Source organism: Melanotaenia boesemani, chromosome 13, assembly GCF_017639745.1.
Source record: "Melanotaenia boesemani isolate fMelBoe1 chromosome 13, fMelBoe1.pri, whole genome shotgun sequence".
Taxonomy (NCBI): Eukaryota; Metazoa; Chordata; class Actinopteri; order Atheriniformes; family Melanotaeniidae; genus Melanotaenia; species Melanotaenia boesemani.
In genome coordinates this window covers 28,235,024-28,251,653 of record NC_055694.1, presented here as the reverse complement: position 1 = coordinate 28,251,653, position 16,630 = coordinate 28,235,024, and the positions used below count along the sequence as shown (strand labels likewise).

Sequence of the window (16,630 nt, the reverse complement as noted above, 5' to 3'; positions counted from 1 at the left end):
ATAAAGAATGTGAAATTGTACTAAGGAAAGGTGACACTGCTCTGCAAATAACTTAATTTTGAAAAACGAACAATGGAGTCTCTACTTCCTGTCCGGCTCTACTGCAGCTCGTGAGTGAAAGAGGTGACAGAGCGGATAAAAGTGTTAAGAGTAAGGTACCTAAGAAAGGATAAGTTTAAGGAACATTTTGTTTAAGCCGTGAATATTACCTTAAATGTTAACGTTCATGTCAATAATGCCGTGTTAGCTACTGTAACGTTTAACATTGATAATACAAAGTTTCACCTTCACATGTTGTTTCAGATGAAGTTACAGTTCCTACTAAAAAAAAAAAAAAGAAAGATGTCATATAGTTTTCGGTAATAACTCATTCTTGCTTGCAGATGGGTAAGCCAATAATAAAATATTTTCAAAGTAAGAGGAAGGAACCTGAGGGAGAGAGTCAGATGACGTAAGACAATGGAGAGGTTCACTGTTCTTGAGTTATTGTGACTTTATGTTCTCAAGTTCTGAGGAATAGAAGTGATATTGATGAGTACCATGGCAAGTGTGATATTCCCAACGTTTACCGCAAGATATTAGTGATGTAAAAGAATATAACACTTGTTGCCCGTTTACTTAACAGTCAGAAGTAGTGGAGGAACAGTCGGGAAGAAAAGTGGAGGGGCAGAGCAGTGTGGCAGGAGAGAGCAGCAGGGAAACTGTGGCCAACTTTCCAGACTTTATTGCAAAGCCCTCCCCCACAGTTTTCAAAAATCCTAGAGGAAACTCTGCAAGTTATCAGTGCATGATAAACGACGCTTTGCAGCATTATTTAAATCAGTGTACAGTCTGTTTTTCTGCCCAACAAATTAAATTCAAAATGACATCGAAGTTCTAAAAAATAACTTTTACAGTAATTTCAATAAAAACAATACAAACTAGAACAATTCAGAGCCCAGACTTTCGCCAAGCATTATTCTTTAGTTAGAAGCTTCCCATAGTAAAACATACTTTACAAAATTCCTGGGGCCTCATTTATCAAACTGTGCGTAGCAAAGCAAACTACAGTTAGCGTCTGTGGCATAAAAAGGAAATGCTGCGCACTTCTACTTTCAGATTTATCAAAACCTGCGCAGGCACGTCCTATGCCTGTTTCCATTTATAAACCAGAATCAACTCTAAAGCGGGCGCACGTGAAGCAACGCCTTCCCACACCCACATGGTGGCTATAAATGGTACGGTGAACGCCTGTAATACATATTCATTACATCATTTCCATGATGGCTCAGGAGTGAAAAGGAAGAAAGAAGTGGAATTTTTCCGGGTGTGACATTGAGATCCTGATGGACCATGTTAACAGACGTAAAAATGTTTAATTGGTGGGCACGCCGTGGGCATTACTGGTGTCAGAAAGGCAGAAGAGTGGCAGCAGGTGGCAGATGCTGTCATCACAGTCTCAGAACACAAGACAAGCCAGAGGCGTCGGAACATCCGGCTGGATATCTCAGTCGGTAGGGCATCCGTCTCCCATGCTGGGAGATTAAAGTTCAATTCCCACAGGGGTTAATCGTTTTGGAAAAAAGTGGCTGCTAAATGACAGTAGGCCTGCTGATAACAGTAATTTAGTCATTGGTTTTCATTTATAAAATAAATATGTACACATACATCTGAGATTGGTAGCAGTTTATTTAGTGTTAAATAATATTTTTTTCTTCAGCTAGATGGGTGGTGCCACAGCTATTAATGCTAATGTGTGTTTCATTAGTGTTGCATCACTTCTAGACTTCCTGCGTCCTGCTTTGAATGACCAAAGCTACTTTTCCCACAGACTGGTTCATGCTGGCAGCGAACTGTCCTCCTCATTTAGCGTGATGTATTTTATAACATGTAAGTTTTGTTTCACAATGACAGAACATATTTTAGTGGTTGAGGTTCTCATTAATATCATCTCCCTTTTTCCTAAAGCTCCTGATTTTTGTTTAGTTTTTTTTTTTTTTGTTTATTTCAAGCGTGCGCTCTTAGGAGAATTAATATGGAATGTGCGTCGTTATTCGTTTCTGCAAACAGCTTTAATATCTAACATGTGGTGTGAAAGGTAATAGTGGATTGAGGGGCATTTCCTTGATTTTACTCTGTGCCGTTGGTGTTGCCATTTCCCGTTTTCCCATATTCTGTGTGTACGCCTGGGTCAGAGTTTGCATGGAGGTAGGAACATTTTTCCCCTCCAGTCTGGTGTTCATAAATCCCAAACGTTGACTATAATTGGCGTACGCCAGTTTTTGTTCCTACGTAAGCTTGATAAATGAGGCCCCTGAATCCTGACAGTGATCTGGATCACCCTCAAAATCTAATAACTTGTTCCTTATCCTGTTTCTGATATGAGCTGGTGGCACAAGTTTAAATCCCAAGAATTCCTGTTGTTCACAGTAAACAATTAGTTACCTGTGTAGATGATATACTATAGTATATCTATACAGTATATCTATAGATCTTTGCACCTTATCCAGGTTTGAAAAAGTGCTTTATATTGCACTTCTCATTCACTCACACACACACAAAACAAAGCTGTCATACAGTTCTGATATCACTATCTGCAACACAGAGTGTGCATCTCTCATTGCATCTGTCTGAAAATCTCTGCTGTGCATGCACTTTTTGTATAAAACAGTAGTAGTGGGCACAAACACATTCATCAGCTCATCTCATCATGACTCTGTTTGACTGCAATGATCAATATAATAAATGCTCTAAAAAGCCATCTGTGACACAGATCAGCTGGCTATTTTTAATGTCACCAACGTAAAATTGAACATGGAAGCTAGCTAATGCTGTCTTAATTTACACTTTCAGTTTCCCTCTAAATTTACCTTTGCACAAAAGTTCAAAGAATCCTCACACACCCACCAGAAGGAAGAAGGAAGAAACAGGGAGATAAGTAACAGGTCCTACTGCACTTCTGAAGTATGCATTACTTATTTTAACAAGTGGGTGAAAGGAGAACAAATCCATCATTTTCTTGGTGTCAACTTCAACATAGCTTAAGTTCTCAAATTAAGAAAGATGGTGTCAGAATCTTTTTATGTGGTTTCATGAGATTAATCATTCCACTGCAGTCAAAACACATGCCTGCTATGCAAAATACATACAGGTTGACAGGTCTTCAGATGTCAAGTGAATATCAGAAATGTTCTTATCTTTTAGTTACAATAAATTGTTTAACAGGGCATCCTTACCCAGAATATGAGGTGGGTATCAAAAGGTTACCTGACATAGGGGATTACCTTGATATGTCAAGTTAGTGAATGTTTATGTTGAAATGTACCTGCGCAGATGCGTGTAAGTGTCTGGATAACCATCCACTTGTGCTCAAAAGAACTGGTCGATGTCTCCAGAATAGTCAAAAAGATCTCCCGAAAAAACACCTAAGGTAAGGAGGGTGAGATTAAAAGCCAATTTAACTCTCATCAAGCAAGATGTAGAAGCACAATCAAAATTTTAAATGACCACAACTGTGGAGAAATATACATCTCTTATGTTATAAAACTTATGAAGTCTGTGCTTTGTACCTCAATCTGCATCTTCAGATGGATCTTGAAATGGGAGAGCAGGGTGAGGAAGATGGCCAGTGAGAGCTCAAAGACCTCAGGCACAGAGGAGACACCATTTTTGGATAACGCCACGCAAAGATATTGTTTGATGGCATTCACAAACATTTCGTGGGTGCGAAATACTGGTCCGGCGCCCTGCAGCACAGAGAGCAGCAGCTGCAGGGAGACGATCTTTGACCGCAACTCATGGGACCTGCAGGCGAAAGTTACTGTTTATTTCCAGTCTAGTAAAATGAATAATGACAAACAGTTCTACTCTATGTTGAATGAAAACCAACAAGACATATGTGAATAATGGTAATTCAACATGATATCTTATAGCACCAGGATGTCTTGTTAGTGAGATTCTTCCTGTGCTCATTTTACTCTGGCCTATTGACATCAACTGGCCCAGGTTATAATGTTACAGTAACCAGAGATGACAGGACCACAGCGGGATGGAAAAGGGCAAGTTAACCTGTAAAGTTTGTGTAGAGCAGTTGTATTTATTTTGGCTGATTACAGCACGGGGGAAAAAAAAAAAGAGGATTTCAGATAAAAAGTGTATGTGAAAGACAGCAGGATTGTGTCCATGATGTGTTTAACCCTATAACAGCCTACTCTTTTTTAAGTGGCCATAATGACTTTTGTTTTATATATTTGTGGAAATATACCTGCCTGAATTATTTTTACCACTTGGTTTGTTTATGTAATGTCAAAAGTAAGTGTTTATGATTACTATTTCAAATTTAGACCATTTTGCTAATGTTACTATATCATTAACTGTTATCCCAACTATTTGTTACGAAACATTGCTTCTTATTACTGTCCAAAGGACAAGTGCAAAATGCAAAGAAACATTTTCCTCTTGCTTTTTTCTTAGTGAGCTATGACTTTATATACAAAGGGTAAAAAACTAAATGAACACTTACTTCGGGTCTGGAGGGCCGTCAGCAAGCGGTTTCATGGAGAGTTTGCACAAAGAGCGAAACACCAGAAAAGCATCTTTTTGCAGGATATGAGAAAAACGGGCTGCGTTGTGGGGTCCCTGTAGGGCCTCAGCATCCTAAGGCAGACACAGAGAGTAAGAAATGTGTGTTTAAAAAGCCAAAAATAAAGCTAGGATTTTTCTAATAGTTTGCATTGGCATGTTCCCAAAGTCATGGATTAACAAAGCTAAACTTCACATGAACTGTTGATCCACAGGTACGTAAATGTTACAAATAATAATTCACAAGTCACTTCAGCAGACTATGAGTCTCACTCCTGCACTGACCACATTACAAACAATATGCACAAACTGATCAATGGAATTTTTTGAAAAGTTCATCAAAATCTGTCCATTACATTTCGAGTTATGTTGATAACAGAAAGACAGATAGACGAACATACACCAGCAAAATAAAAACCTTCACCTTGGCAGAAGTAATAAGAACAGATTATAGTGCACAATAATGACAAGAGTAATAAGAAAAAAAAAAAAAAAGAGGAGATGCTTGCACATTTCTGGTTGTAGTGTATAAACAATGCTCACCAGCATGTCTGTGGAGGAAACAGATGAGCGGTCTTCGATTATACCGTTCATCTGCTGACTTTCTGTCCTGATCCTGGTTGGAACGTCCTCCGTCTGCTCGGGAACATGATGGGCTGGGTGCTGATCTGGAACAGAGGCCAAAATGGAGGTCTTCAGGTCATTGCCTTGAAAAAATATATACTGTCTAGCCCAAAATGTGTTTATTTAGAAGAATATAACAGTAAACAGAAATGAGTGAATAAACTAACCAGTTCCACTGTGTTTCTGTTGTTCTTCTTCCTCTTCCTGAGTCACTGCCAGCTCTGCTGGATTTAAATTGCTTACTGCTTCGTTTGCTTCTTCAGTTTGCCTAGCTTCTGTAGGAAGCGTTTCTGCACCTTCATCTTCAAAAACTGAATCAGATGCAAAAGGCAATAAGGAACCACATGCATGCTGTTCAATCTGACGTTATAGCATGGATTTGTCATCTTTTGTTTGTTTTGGAATTCAAATCTGACACACCTCTTGATGGTGTGACTCGTTCTGTTGTTCCGTTTACCGGAGTGTTGCCACCCTCAGGCTCTCCATTGATTGATGGGGTGCTTGTTGCTCCGTCTTGCTCAAAGTCAGAAGTTGGTGGTGGGGACGTGGAGCGAGCAGGGGTGCTGGTGAGATCTGAAGTACTGGCTGCCGGGGATAGGGAGCTCTGGGGCTCTGGAGTAGGACTCCCATCAGACATCCGACTACCTGGGACTGGGGACGGGTTCTGCTGGGGGAGGCGTAGACAGTCCTTCTCCTGTTCTTGAGCCTCCAGGGCCTGTGGATGTCATAGAAGAAGCGGAACATGACAAATAGTTTTAGTCAGAAAATAAAGCTGTTAAGAAACAAAAATAAATAGTTTAATCAGATATGCACATGATGTTCCAATTTACGACCCAACACAAATAAAAACAGTCATCAATATCAATGTTACACCTGCAGCTTTAAGAGTTCGTAAAGATCGGGATGGTGCAGTTTATTTAATCGTTTAGTGGATTAGGTTAACTGGTTTTGTTGGTCTCTGGCATCAGTGTTAAACCTGGCATTCGATGTGTAATTTTTTGCTTTCCCAGATGAAAGATGGCCAATATGAACAAATCATGGTGATATCTTTGATTGTGGCTATAAATAAAAAAAACAAGAAGTGACTGTCCTCCAGCTCAGGCCAGAAGAAGGAGAAACTAGAAATTTTTTGGAGAAATTCTGATGGGTCCCAATGCAGCTACTGCCCACTCAGATATACATACATCAGCCATGTCACAACAACGCAGCTGATAACGCAGCTTCTGTGTAACTGGTTGGTATAATGATGGAGCCAGTCCTAATGAGTGTGAGGGAGGGGCTGCAGACAGACACTGAAATGTAGATACACCAACAGTATGATGTATACAGAGTGTGCGTAAGAGATTGAGAGAAGAGGCGCTGATGCGACCATCTGTACATAGCCGCTGACAGCACTGAATCATTGACGCTCATTATAAACCAATACAAACTGTGTTCATAAAATGCATCCAATTTCTCAATCACTATATATTGCTGTATCTGGGAAAGTGTGCCTGACTCCAATCTTACACACACAACTGCCCCTAGCCTGTTAACTGACGTTGCTACAACGACAGACATTAGTAGCTGCGGAAAGGATTTCTACTATGCTGTTTAAATTCAGTTGTCACATCTGCTAGTTTTATTATTTTTTACTTAATTTAAAAAAGTTTTAATTCAGATCTAGAAGTACATTACATGCTGCATTTACTAACCATTGGACATCTGACGTTTACCCAAGAGAAGGTCAGTTAACAGCAAATATTTGTAACCATTGTTTTTTTCTGTTGATACAATACAGTAAAAAAAAAAAAAAAAAAAAAAAAAGGCAAATTTTAGGCATTAATGGTGATTAATCGTGATTAATTCATTTGAAAGCTATGATTAATCTGATTAAAATTTGTAATCATTTGACAGCCCTAATATCAATATATATATATTCATTCTCTGTACCACCTAGTCCATTACTGGTCGTAGGTAAGCTGGAGCCTATCCCAGCATTTTTAGCAGGTGAGAGGCAGTGTACACACACAGGTCACCAGTCCATCGCAGGGCCACAGATATGGACAAACAACTAATCACACACACGCACATTCACTTCTAAGGAGAATTTAGAGTGACCAATTAACATGCATGTCTTTGGACGGCGGGAGGAATCCAGTCATGTATTCAGCAATGTTGGTTTGTCTGTTTGTTAGCAGCATAACTCAAAAAGTTTCGATAAAATTTTCTTGACATTTCAGAAATGGAAAAGAACAAGTGACTAAAATTTGGGGGTGATCTGGATCACTGCCTGGATTCACGAATTTTTTTTTACTATGGGAAGATCGGGCTCATTTGGCCACTTGAGTTTCTAAATTAAATAAATGCTAACAATCACTGGCAAAAAATTGCAATGGCCTATGCTCTGAGTGCTTCTAGTTTATTAATTTATTTATTCTTTTTTCCCTGCAGGTCTGTAGCATTATTGGACTTACCAAAGAGCACTTCAGACCACCTTGTCTCTGCCACTTTGCTGCAGGGAGACAGGTTGGAGGTGTATAAGGATGAATTTCCTGAAGATACACCTTGAAGGCACATTCAATGCTCAACAGAACCAAGCTGAAGACAGAGCTCACAGCAAAAAGGAGTTCAGAACCTGCCACGGTGTTGTGGATCTATTCCAACTATTAATGGAGAATAATCTTGAAGAAGTCTTTCCAGAAACTGTCACTCACCACACCAGTTACCAAAGCAAAACCTGCGAGGGGATTCTCAATCTTGAAAGAATAAAAACTTTTCTCAGAAACACCATGAACCAGGAGAGGCTGAATGCACTGGCCATGCTGTCCATGGAAAAAAGATTTGTTACTGAGATGACTGACTTAAATCAAAGAGTTAAAGAAATTTGCCAACCAGAAATGGAAGGAGGACAAAGTTTATGTTCAAGTAGAGTTTGCGTTGTTGTTTTTTTTGTAGAACTCTGAGGTGTTTGTTATAATGGCACCCATCAAAACGGCTGCTCCAAACATATTAACACACAACTTAGTGAACAAAGCCATAAAATTTTAGACTGTCTGCGCATAAAAAATAAAACAAATGCTTTCCTTTAATCTATTTCAGTCACAGTCTGTTTTCAATTAAGTGAACTGTAAAGATGGCTTTAGACAGGATAAATAATTGTCCAAATATTTTGAGTGGTTGCAGGTGATTAAGACATCATGAGGCTTTGATACCCTTTAGGCTAACTTAAATTGATACTGAGAAGAGAGTAAACTGACAGCCTGGTTTTCCATGCGTGTGAAGATAACGTTGAGCATCTGCGTGAGGGTGGCCTTGGCAGTGGTCTGGTTGATGAGGTTGCGGCTGGCCAGGTAGATGTTGTAGCATGTCCGTACAGTGAGAAGCACCGTGCCCTCATGGATCTCAATGTGTGGGGAGGTCACCGTCGTCAGCAGGGCCTGGAGAGAGAAGAGGAAGTAAAGACTTATCAGACATGAGCAGGTTGCTGCTGTACCTGCTAAGTCACGCGTCTACTTCCCCACTTCTGTGCCAAGTCAACTTTCTTTATAAATACTTCTTATATCTTACAAGTGTTGACCATAAAACAACTAAGGCTGTCAAAAATAATGCCTTGACGGCAGTAACTAATTTATGTAATATTTTTTAACGCAATTAACGAATGCACGGCATGACAAGTCCATTGCATCCGTTATTTCTCATTATGACGGACATGGAGGTCTGATCCAAATGGGCATCACCCCCGTGGAGGAAGACGGTGTTTTAACATCCACACTTTTCGTGCTGAGAGGGCTCCACACCCGTACTTTATACTGTTACTAAATACTTTTTATTTTCTACTTTTGCTGAGTTTTGCATGAATGTGACTGGTCTAGTGGCTCTCTGGTTGTCTCTGCGTCTGTGCAGCAGCTTCCTCCTTTACTCTTCCTCTCCTGTTCTGAGAATCCAGATGGCTGACAGAAAAGATGATCAACTTTTCTGTCGCTAGGGAAATCTCTATTCCCTCTAAATTTCCACCCAGTGTTGTTTTCGTCAACGATGATGAATTTATGTCGTTGATTAACTTTTTTTTCTTGACAATAACGAAACAGTGACGAGCTAAAAATGGCTCTCTGATGACCAAAACATGACGAGATGTTTGGGAGACTTTGTTGATGAGATGAAAATGTTCAAGGACTGATTGTCCGACATTTAAAATGCACGACATTTCTGCCTATTGTGAGCGCAATCTGTCAGTCAGCAATGCTGCTGCACTGTGGCCACGCCCACCATCTGACATGCTGCGAGCACACACACAAGCAGTTTATTCATTCATAGATGAATCATGGCGGCAGCGTCGACAAAGGGGTTTGGTGGTCGGAAGCGATGAAACGATATACAGACATATTTTAACTATAATCTATCATAATTTCACTGGCAGACTAGGTTAAGTTGAGCATGTGTTCTTCATCCATTGCTCATATTTTGGGAATGTGTATGTTCAGGGTGGAGTATTGCACTTCAGAAAATTCTCAGAAATAAACCCACAGTTACCAAAGTAAGGATGTTGCTGCTCTTTGCTTTTTTGGAGTAATTGATTCCACAGTTAGCACTTTATCTGTGCAACGCATAACCCTAAGTAGATCAGAAAGTATTTTCTGCTGGTTGGAAACCTAAGTCTAAAATAATTCCTTTTCATTTTGTAATTATTAATAAAAATAACCAAACAACAAGCTCACAATGTGTTGTTATATATTGAACTTACAGATCTGTAATTTTCTTGTGTGACATTTTTGTGCGATGAAGTAGGGCATCAATTCATGAAAAAAGATTAAATATAGAAATAAAAGGTTTTTGCCTAACAGCAGTTAAGTACAGCACAGCAGCATTGCATCCCTGCTGATGGGAAAGTCTCGGCTAAAGCTATCAGTCTGGTAAAGGATCTGGTTATTATGTAAAAGCGTTAAGGTTAACTTGTTTTATGAATCGCAATACATGTTATAACCTGTCAACCTTGATTCCACTTTTTAATACGTATTATTGTAATTTGTAGAGAGACTAAGGCTTTTCTTTTATTTGACTAAAACCTTTTTGAGTTTTCATCGACTAAAACTGGACTAAAACTATCAAACTTAGAAATGACTAAAATGTGACTAAAACTAATAAGCATTTCCGTCATGATGACTAAAACTGAGATGCCTGCCAAAAACAACACTGATTCCACCACATGCTCGGACCGTGAGGGGGAGTAGATGTGTAACTGTAAAAGCTCAGAGAGGTAGGATAGGGCCAGATAATTTAAATACTTAAGAGCAAGTTAAAGGATTATAAAAATAAACCCTAAAAAGAACAGGCAGCCAGTGCAATGAGGCTAAGACAGGTGATATGTGCTCTCTCTTTAGTGTACCAGTCAACAGACTTGCCGCAGCATTTTGCACCAGCTGCAGACGGGCTAAAGATTTCTGAGACACCAAAATACAGCACTGCAGCCGTGTTGTAAAAAAAGCATAGACCTGACTGTCATCAGTACAGAGAAAGAAAGCACACTGCCCCCAGATTTAAGGAGGTACAATGAAAAAAGCAATGGCCCAAGAATGGACCCCTGAGGGACCCCACATGACAGAGTAGAAGAAAACTAGAAATGGTCAAGTTTAACACAGAAAGTCCTCTCAGACTGGTAGGACCTGAATCATTCCAAAGCAGTACCTTAAATGCCGACCCAATGCTTGAGACGCATTATTAAAATGTTGTGATCCACCGTGTCAGAAACAGCTTTTAAAATCGAATAAATCCAGGACCATGTAATCACCAGAATTTGTAGCTAAAAGAACATCATTATGGCCCTGTGCATCATCTTAGTGATGAGGCAAACTAATACTGTGGATACGGATTTTAACACCTTGTATTTGTAATACAGATTTCAACAGCTTGTTTTCATTCTGAAACCTAAATGACATTGACAGTAATTATAGAAAAAAAAATCTTCATTTATCGATAAAAACAAAAGAAAATTACACTGATCAATATTGATAATTAAATAATTATAAAATATATATTTTTTAATTTTCTGAAGTGCAGCCCTACTTTTCTTAACGAACGCACAAACACTGACTTCATACTCAACCCTTTATTCAACCACCTTTTTAACTATAACTGAAGTTCAGACTGGGTCAGGCAGGAAGTCAGACACAGGAGCCATGTAAAGCATCTGGTAAATTTCAAAATAAAAGCCCCTTGACAGATTTGTGATCGCTGAACTATATAAACATTATGCCAGTAATGGTCGGGGGGTCTAATGAAAGTTCTATAGGGATCAAATAACATCAGTTGTGGCATGCTAAAGCTGATTTTATGATGCTCTGTGGTACGGAGGTCTCCTCCAACAGATTCCACTTTCTGGGTCTCAAGTAAACGATAACAGCTTGAGGACATGTAATCTGCCAGATGGAGGAAAAAGAGCTGGATGTACCTTGATGATCTGTAGCTGGACTCCCTCATCAGTTTGAGGGCCCTGGAAGCAGTTGCAGATGGTTTCTACTAGCCGATCGATCAGCCTCTTGCCAGGGGTCCTGCTGTCCGGAGCGTTCCCTGTGATGTGACCGTAAGCAATCAACTTCTACAGTGGAGAAACAACACACAGGTTAGGGGGTAATTACCCAAGTGGTATGCACTCTGTGTAGTTTAAGTATAATTTTGTGGAGTCTAATGCACAGACGTCTGTGATATTGAATATGTATGAAGGGCTAAAACAATGGCTAATGGCCAGATGAGTGAAACAGGTGCAGCGAGATTTCACCCACACCAAGCTGAAACGTGCAGGTGGACAATAAAACCAAAAATAACCTGCAGTGGAAAAGTTAAGAAAGTTTTTCTCACTGCAGGCATGAACTCAAGTCTGTGAGTGTGTGATGGCGATTATTAACCTGCAAACAGTCCAAAGAGGTGCTAACTATCCGAGGGGACTTTGACTGACAGGCCAACTCGAAGGGCAGCACGTATTTGTCAGCCTCGATGTAGTTGGCTCTGGGTGCAACCACTGTACCATCCCTGAAAGACAAACAGCTAAATGAGCTTCTCCTGTAAACAATGAAGCTAAAGGTTCTGTTTAAACTCATACTAATAAATGATGTGCTGTTTAATACACATTTATATGCATTCATATTTTCAGTTTAGATTGTACAGAGTAATGGGGTTTTGCTTTTAAAAGTAATCAGACGAGGGATAGTTTTTCGACATAATACCTGAAGGCTGCAGTTACAAAAACAGTTAATCACCTAACAACAACAAAATGAGGTGCTTCATGGTAGAACTCAGACTTGTGCAACATATCACAAAGAGAGAGGTGGAAATTAAACCAAATCTATGGCAGTGCATTCATTCTATTTTTAAGAGATAAGATATAATGTGCAGCAATACTTACTTTTGTTTTTCCAGTTCTTCTTTGATTTCATCTATGAAAGAGAAACAAAGAAGATTAAACTGAAGATCTATCACAGATCTTGTGAATTCTGGGTTAATGGCACATCAGACAGAACCTGTATTATAGTTTGCAGGAAAGTTTTATTTCTAGTCCAAGTATTTCATTTACACTGTAGGATTTAACCTGAGAGTACCCGTTTTTAGAGCTGATTCATTTTAAATCATTTGTTTGTTTTTTTTACAATCTCCACGTAATCCTGTCTGCTTCATGATCAGAGGTGGTCTAACTTAATAAATTTCCATTCATCCATCATTTTTATCCACACTAATCTGGCTAAAACTAAAAACATAAAACATATACACCTCTGAACTACTTGCTACTTAGTGAGTAGTCTGGTACAGCCAACCTAATGTGATTGACCAAATCAGTTAGTTACACACAAAAAAACAAATAAATACAGTTAGCCTCAACCCCCCCCCCCCCCCCCCCCCCCCCCCTCCTGTCCCCCATTATGTCCAGGCTTCACAGAGGAAATAAGGTTGAGCAACATTAACCAGAAATGTCACAATCACAGTTATAGTGATGAACTACCTCCAATGTGTGACCTGCTATTACATATAATATAAACTGTGAGTTCAGTTCCTCTCTGATGTGTAGTTAATACTTGACCTTACTATTGAAAAGTCATCAATAATACCCACTGATTTCTTAATTTAGTTACCTTGCTAAGCTCTAATGTTTCACAAAATAAATTTTCCATCCAAACTGTCTTTCCATTGCATGTCTAATCAGCACACTGAAATGCCTGCAGTGTAAAGTAGAAGAAATTAAATATATGCAGGAATAAGTAGTTTGTGTCACTAGAGAATACAGTGGCACTTTAAAATCTGTGAAGCCCTAACATTTTTTTTCATAATTATGAACATAAAATAGAAATATTGCTCAAGGCAATGTATTTATTGAGGAAAAATTATCTAATAATACTTATCTGTGAGTGGAAAGCTATAGAAAACGTTGGGATTAACAGATTTTTTTCCCCCAGTGGGATAACCACTATGTGTAAGTGAGTGTTTTGTTTTACTAAAGTGCTGGAATAAATCATCATCTGATTCTCACAACATGCTTGTTTGAGGGCCTCAGAAGAAGAGCTGTTTTTGTTCAATGAAGAGTCTGAACACCATGCCAGAGTTAGATCTTGAAAGAAACTTGAAAGATTTTGTTATCCTCCCCAGAAGTGCAAAGTAACAAATATCACCTCAAGAACAAGAAGTGGAGAACTCTAGAAAGTCAAAGGAACCCGTCAGTACATTATTAGCAACTAAAGGCCTCTCTATAAGTAATGAGTTTATGAGTCTATGAACAGAAAATGACAGAATAACAGCTGCTCGCAAAAAAGGAGCATTGGTGCTCATAGGCAGTTTGCTAAAGTGGAAAATGAGGCACACACAGCACACACTGCTGACGGGGAGAGGAGTGCTGGGTTCTACTTGTTTCATGAATAATTAGAGCGCGTTACTGGAAGACAGGGTAGACAGCAAATATAACACTCCAAACACACCAACCTGTTAACCCAACACTAAGAGGATTAAACTCTTATGGTACCGCCTTATCATACAATTTCACAATAAAATAAAAATCAAAAACAAAATAAACATCTTTGACAGGTCAGTGTATGACATCAACAAGCTTTTAACACCTGTTTACAAACAATTCATAAAACAATACCGCCAGTCTCTATCAGCTGTCACAACAATGAGGGGAGTGTAAACAAATGTGCAGACAGCTTGAGCTGAATTACAAACAGCGAAAACAAAATTAACTGCAGAGCGCTTTGTAACATTATCTGTGACTGTGTTGAATAAAAAAGCACGGACGTCATAGTATCCGGGAGTTAAGGAGCCTGTGTGTCTGGGTGCAGAGCAGACTGGACGGTCTGGCTGGGTGACAGTGATACGTACAACACAGGGATTGGTCTGTTTAACTAGCTGAACTAGCCACGGTTAGCTAACGGAAGCTACACATTAACATGTTAACTTCCTGACGCTGACAGTGAAAACTGTGGCAAGACACAAAAGAATGGAGAGTTAATAAGACGTGAGAGTGATTACAACATATTATTAGCCATTGTTGCCTATTAACGTCAACGGACAACAGAGCTGACGAAACAGGCCATTCATCTGCTAATGCTAGCTAACAAAGTAGAACCTCCTGTCACTCCAACAAGCTAAACACGACCAAAAATTATACACAAAACGTGAGACTTAAGCCAACAAGAAAACAAAACGAACCACATACCGAGCGCCACCTGGCATGCTTTGCGCAGCTGGCTATGTTGGCTTCTTTTCACCTCCTTATCCGAGAGGATTTTCTCCAGCGCCCTGGACAGAAACATGCTCTTGGTTTTACTGTTTCCAGCCTTCGACTGCGAGCGTTGCTGCTGCGGCGGGGGCCGGTGTGGCTGTTGCTGCATCTCTCGGTCTTGTAACAGCTCCTCTCTCAGGCCGACATCTTCGGCCTGGCCCTGCGAAAGGCAGGTGACAAGGAAAACAAATGAAAGCCAGAGTATCTCTGTCCGTCCAGTAAGGTTTCTATCTCAGCTCAGCGCCGCCATGCTAGCTACACGTCACGTCACGTGATTCTCAGCTGTCTTGGTTTGACAACAGAAACCCTGAAGGCGTACGTGACCTCCGAAATGGGGCTTAAAGTACCCAAGTTTCATAGTTTGACAGAAATATAACGAGAGTATCGTTTGAAGCAGATAAAATAAGTTATATGGTTGAACTGGGAGTTTTATGAACAGCAGCAGTTCCTATTTTTCACCACTACAGAAAATCTAGCGCTCCCAAAGAAAGAAGTATTTTAAGAATAGTCCAGCAGATGGCGATAAAACACATTCTCCTTACAGTATACAAACTTTATAAATTAAAGATCATAGAGAGAGAGAGAGATGGCAATACAGTCCATTCATTATCAAATAATTGTGTTTGCTCTTTTTAAATAATATTGACAGCAGAAACTGTACAAATGACCCTGATCAAAAATTTGTATACCTTCAAAGTTTTGGCCTGATAACAATCATGCATGCAAGTTAATAGAAATGAGTTTAACCCTTTATAGCATTCATTGAAATAATTGAACATTTAAAATTTCACCTATAGAAAACAGTAGTGCTTGCAACCTGCACCAGGTATGATTTAAAAAAAACTGTTGCAATACTAAACCAGATGGTAAGAATACTAACAGGAATTATATAATTTTATTTATAGCCTTGAGTGATAATTGTAACTAATTGTAAATGTATTTATAGTCATTGTTGCATATCTATAGGTGATTAATAGCCTAGACCATGCTGTATCTCAGTAGTCACTTAAAAATAGTTGAGGGAGCCCGTTGTTTTTGTGAGAGCACCATGACTTTTAATTCACGTATGCACAACTCACGTGTATGCACGTATTTCTGAGAATTTTATAAACTGAATTAATAAACACACAATGTTGAATATGTTGACAAATAATCCTGTTCTTTTTATGTAAGAAGCATCAGGAATGTCATTGATAATAATATAAAATATAATCTGAAAGTGGATTATCTGCCACAACCAGTTGCCATTGCCTTGCCATGAGCTCCCACAGCCAACACACAGCTGCTTTTGTTTGTGGAAGCTAGTGTTGATAAGATTAAATGAAGAATACTTTAATCCTCCAATGATTGCCAGTGTAATAACTAATCACTTAACCTTCAATTTGTGTACACATTTTTTTGCTCCCTATCATACAAACTATGCTGTAGTTTTAGCTTCTCAAATCTCTTTTGTACTACACTCTACACAATAAACATTTTATTCCAACAGCCCATCACAGCCTGCCAACCAGTTGCCTTTGCCTGCCACAGGCTCCCATAACCTCCCAAAAGCAAAAGCAGCTGTGTGTTGGCTGTGGTAGCACATGGCAACTGCTCAGGCAATGACAACTGGTCTGGGAGGTTGTGGCAGCCTGTGGCAAGTCGTGGCAGCCGAAAGTGTCACGACATGTTGCCACAAACCTCTAAAACACACTGAGTAAGGGTACC

At 39.4% G+C, this 16,630-nt stretch overlaps 1 protein-coding gene across 1 annotated transcript in view; it reads right to left on the bottom strand.

Moving 5' to 3' along the window:
* Positions 1-15,198, bottom strand: part of arfgef2 (ADP-ribosylation factor guanine nucleotide-exchange factor 2 (brefeldin A-inhibited)) — a 37,360-nt gene extending 22,162 nt beyond the window's left edge. The window contains exons 1-11 of the mRNA XM_042004790.1: positions 14,858-15,198; positions 12,563-12,593; positions 12,066-12,189; positions 11,612-11,758; positions 8,424-8,603; positions 5,605-5,899; positions 5,352-5,495; positions 5,104-5,228; positions 4,502-4,635; positions 3,549-3,783; positions 3,305-3,404 (exon numbers count right to left, since the gene is read on the bottom strand). Of these exons, the coding sequence (XP_041860724.1) occupies positions 3,305-3,404; positions 3,549-3,783; positions 4,502-4,635; positions 5,104-5,228; positions 5,352-5,495; positions 5,605-5,899; positions 8,424-8,603; positions 11,612-11,758; positions 12,066-12,189; positions 12,563-12,593; positions 14,858-15,032 (1,690 nt within the window). The 5' untranslated portion in view covers positions 15,033-15,198. The remainder of the gene's footprint in view (positions 1-3,304; positions 3,405-3,548; positions 3,784-4,501; positions 4,636-5,103; positions 5,229-5,351; positions 5,496-5,604; positions 5,900-8,423; positions 8,604-11,611; positions 11,759-12,065; positions 12,190-12,562; positions 12,594-14,857) is intronic.
* Positions 15,199-16,630: the final 1,432 nt, after the last annotated feature.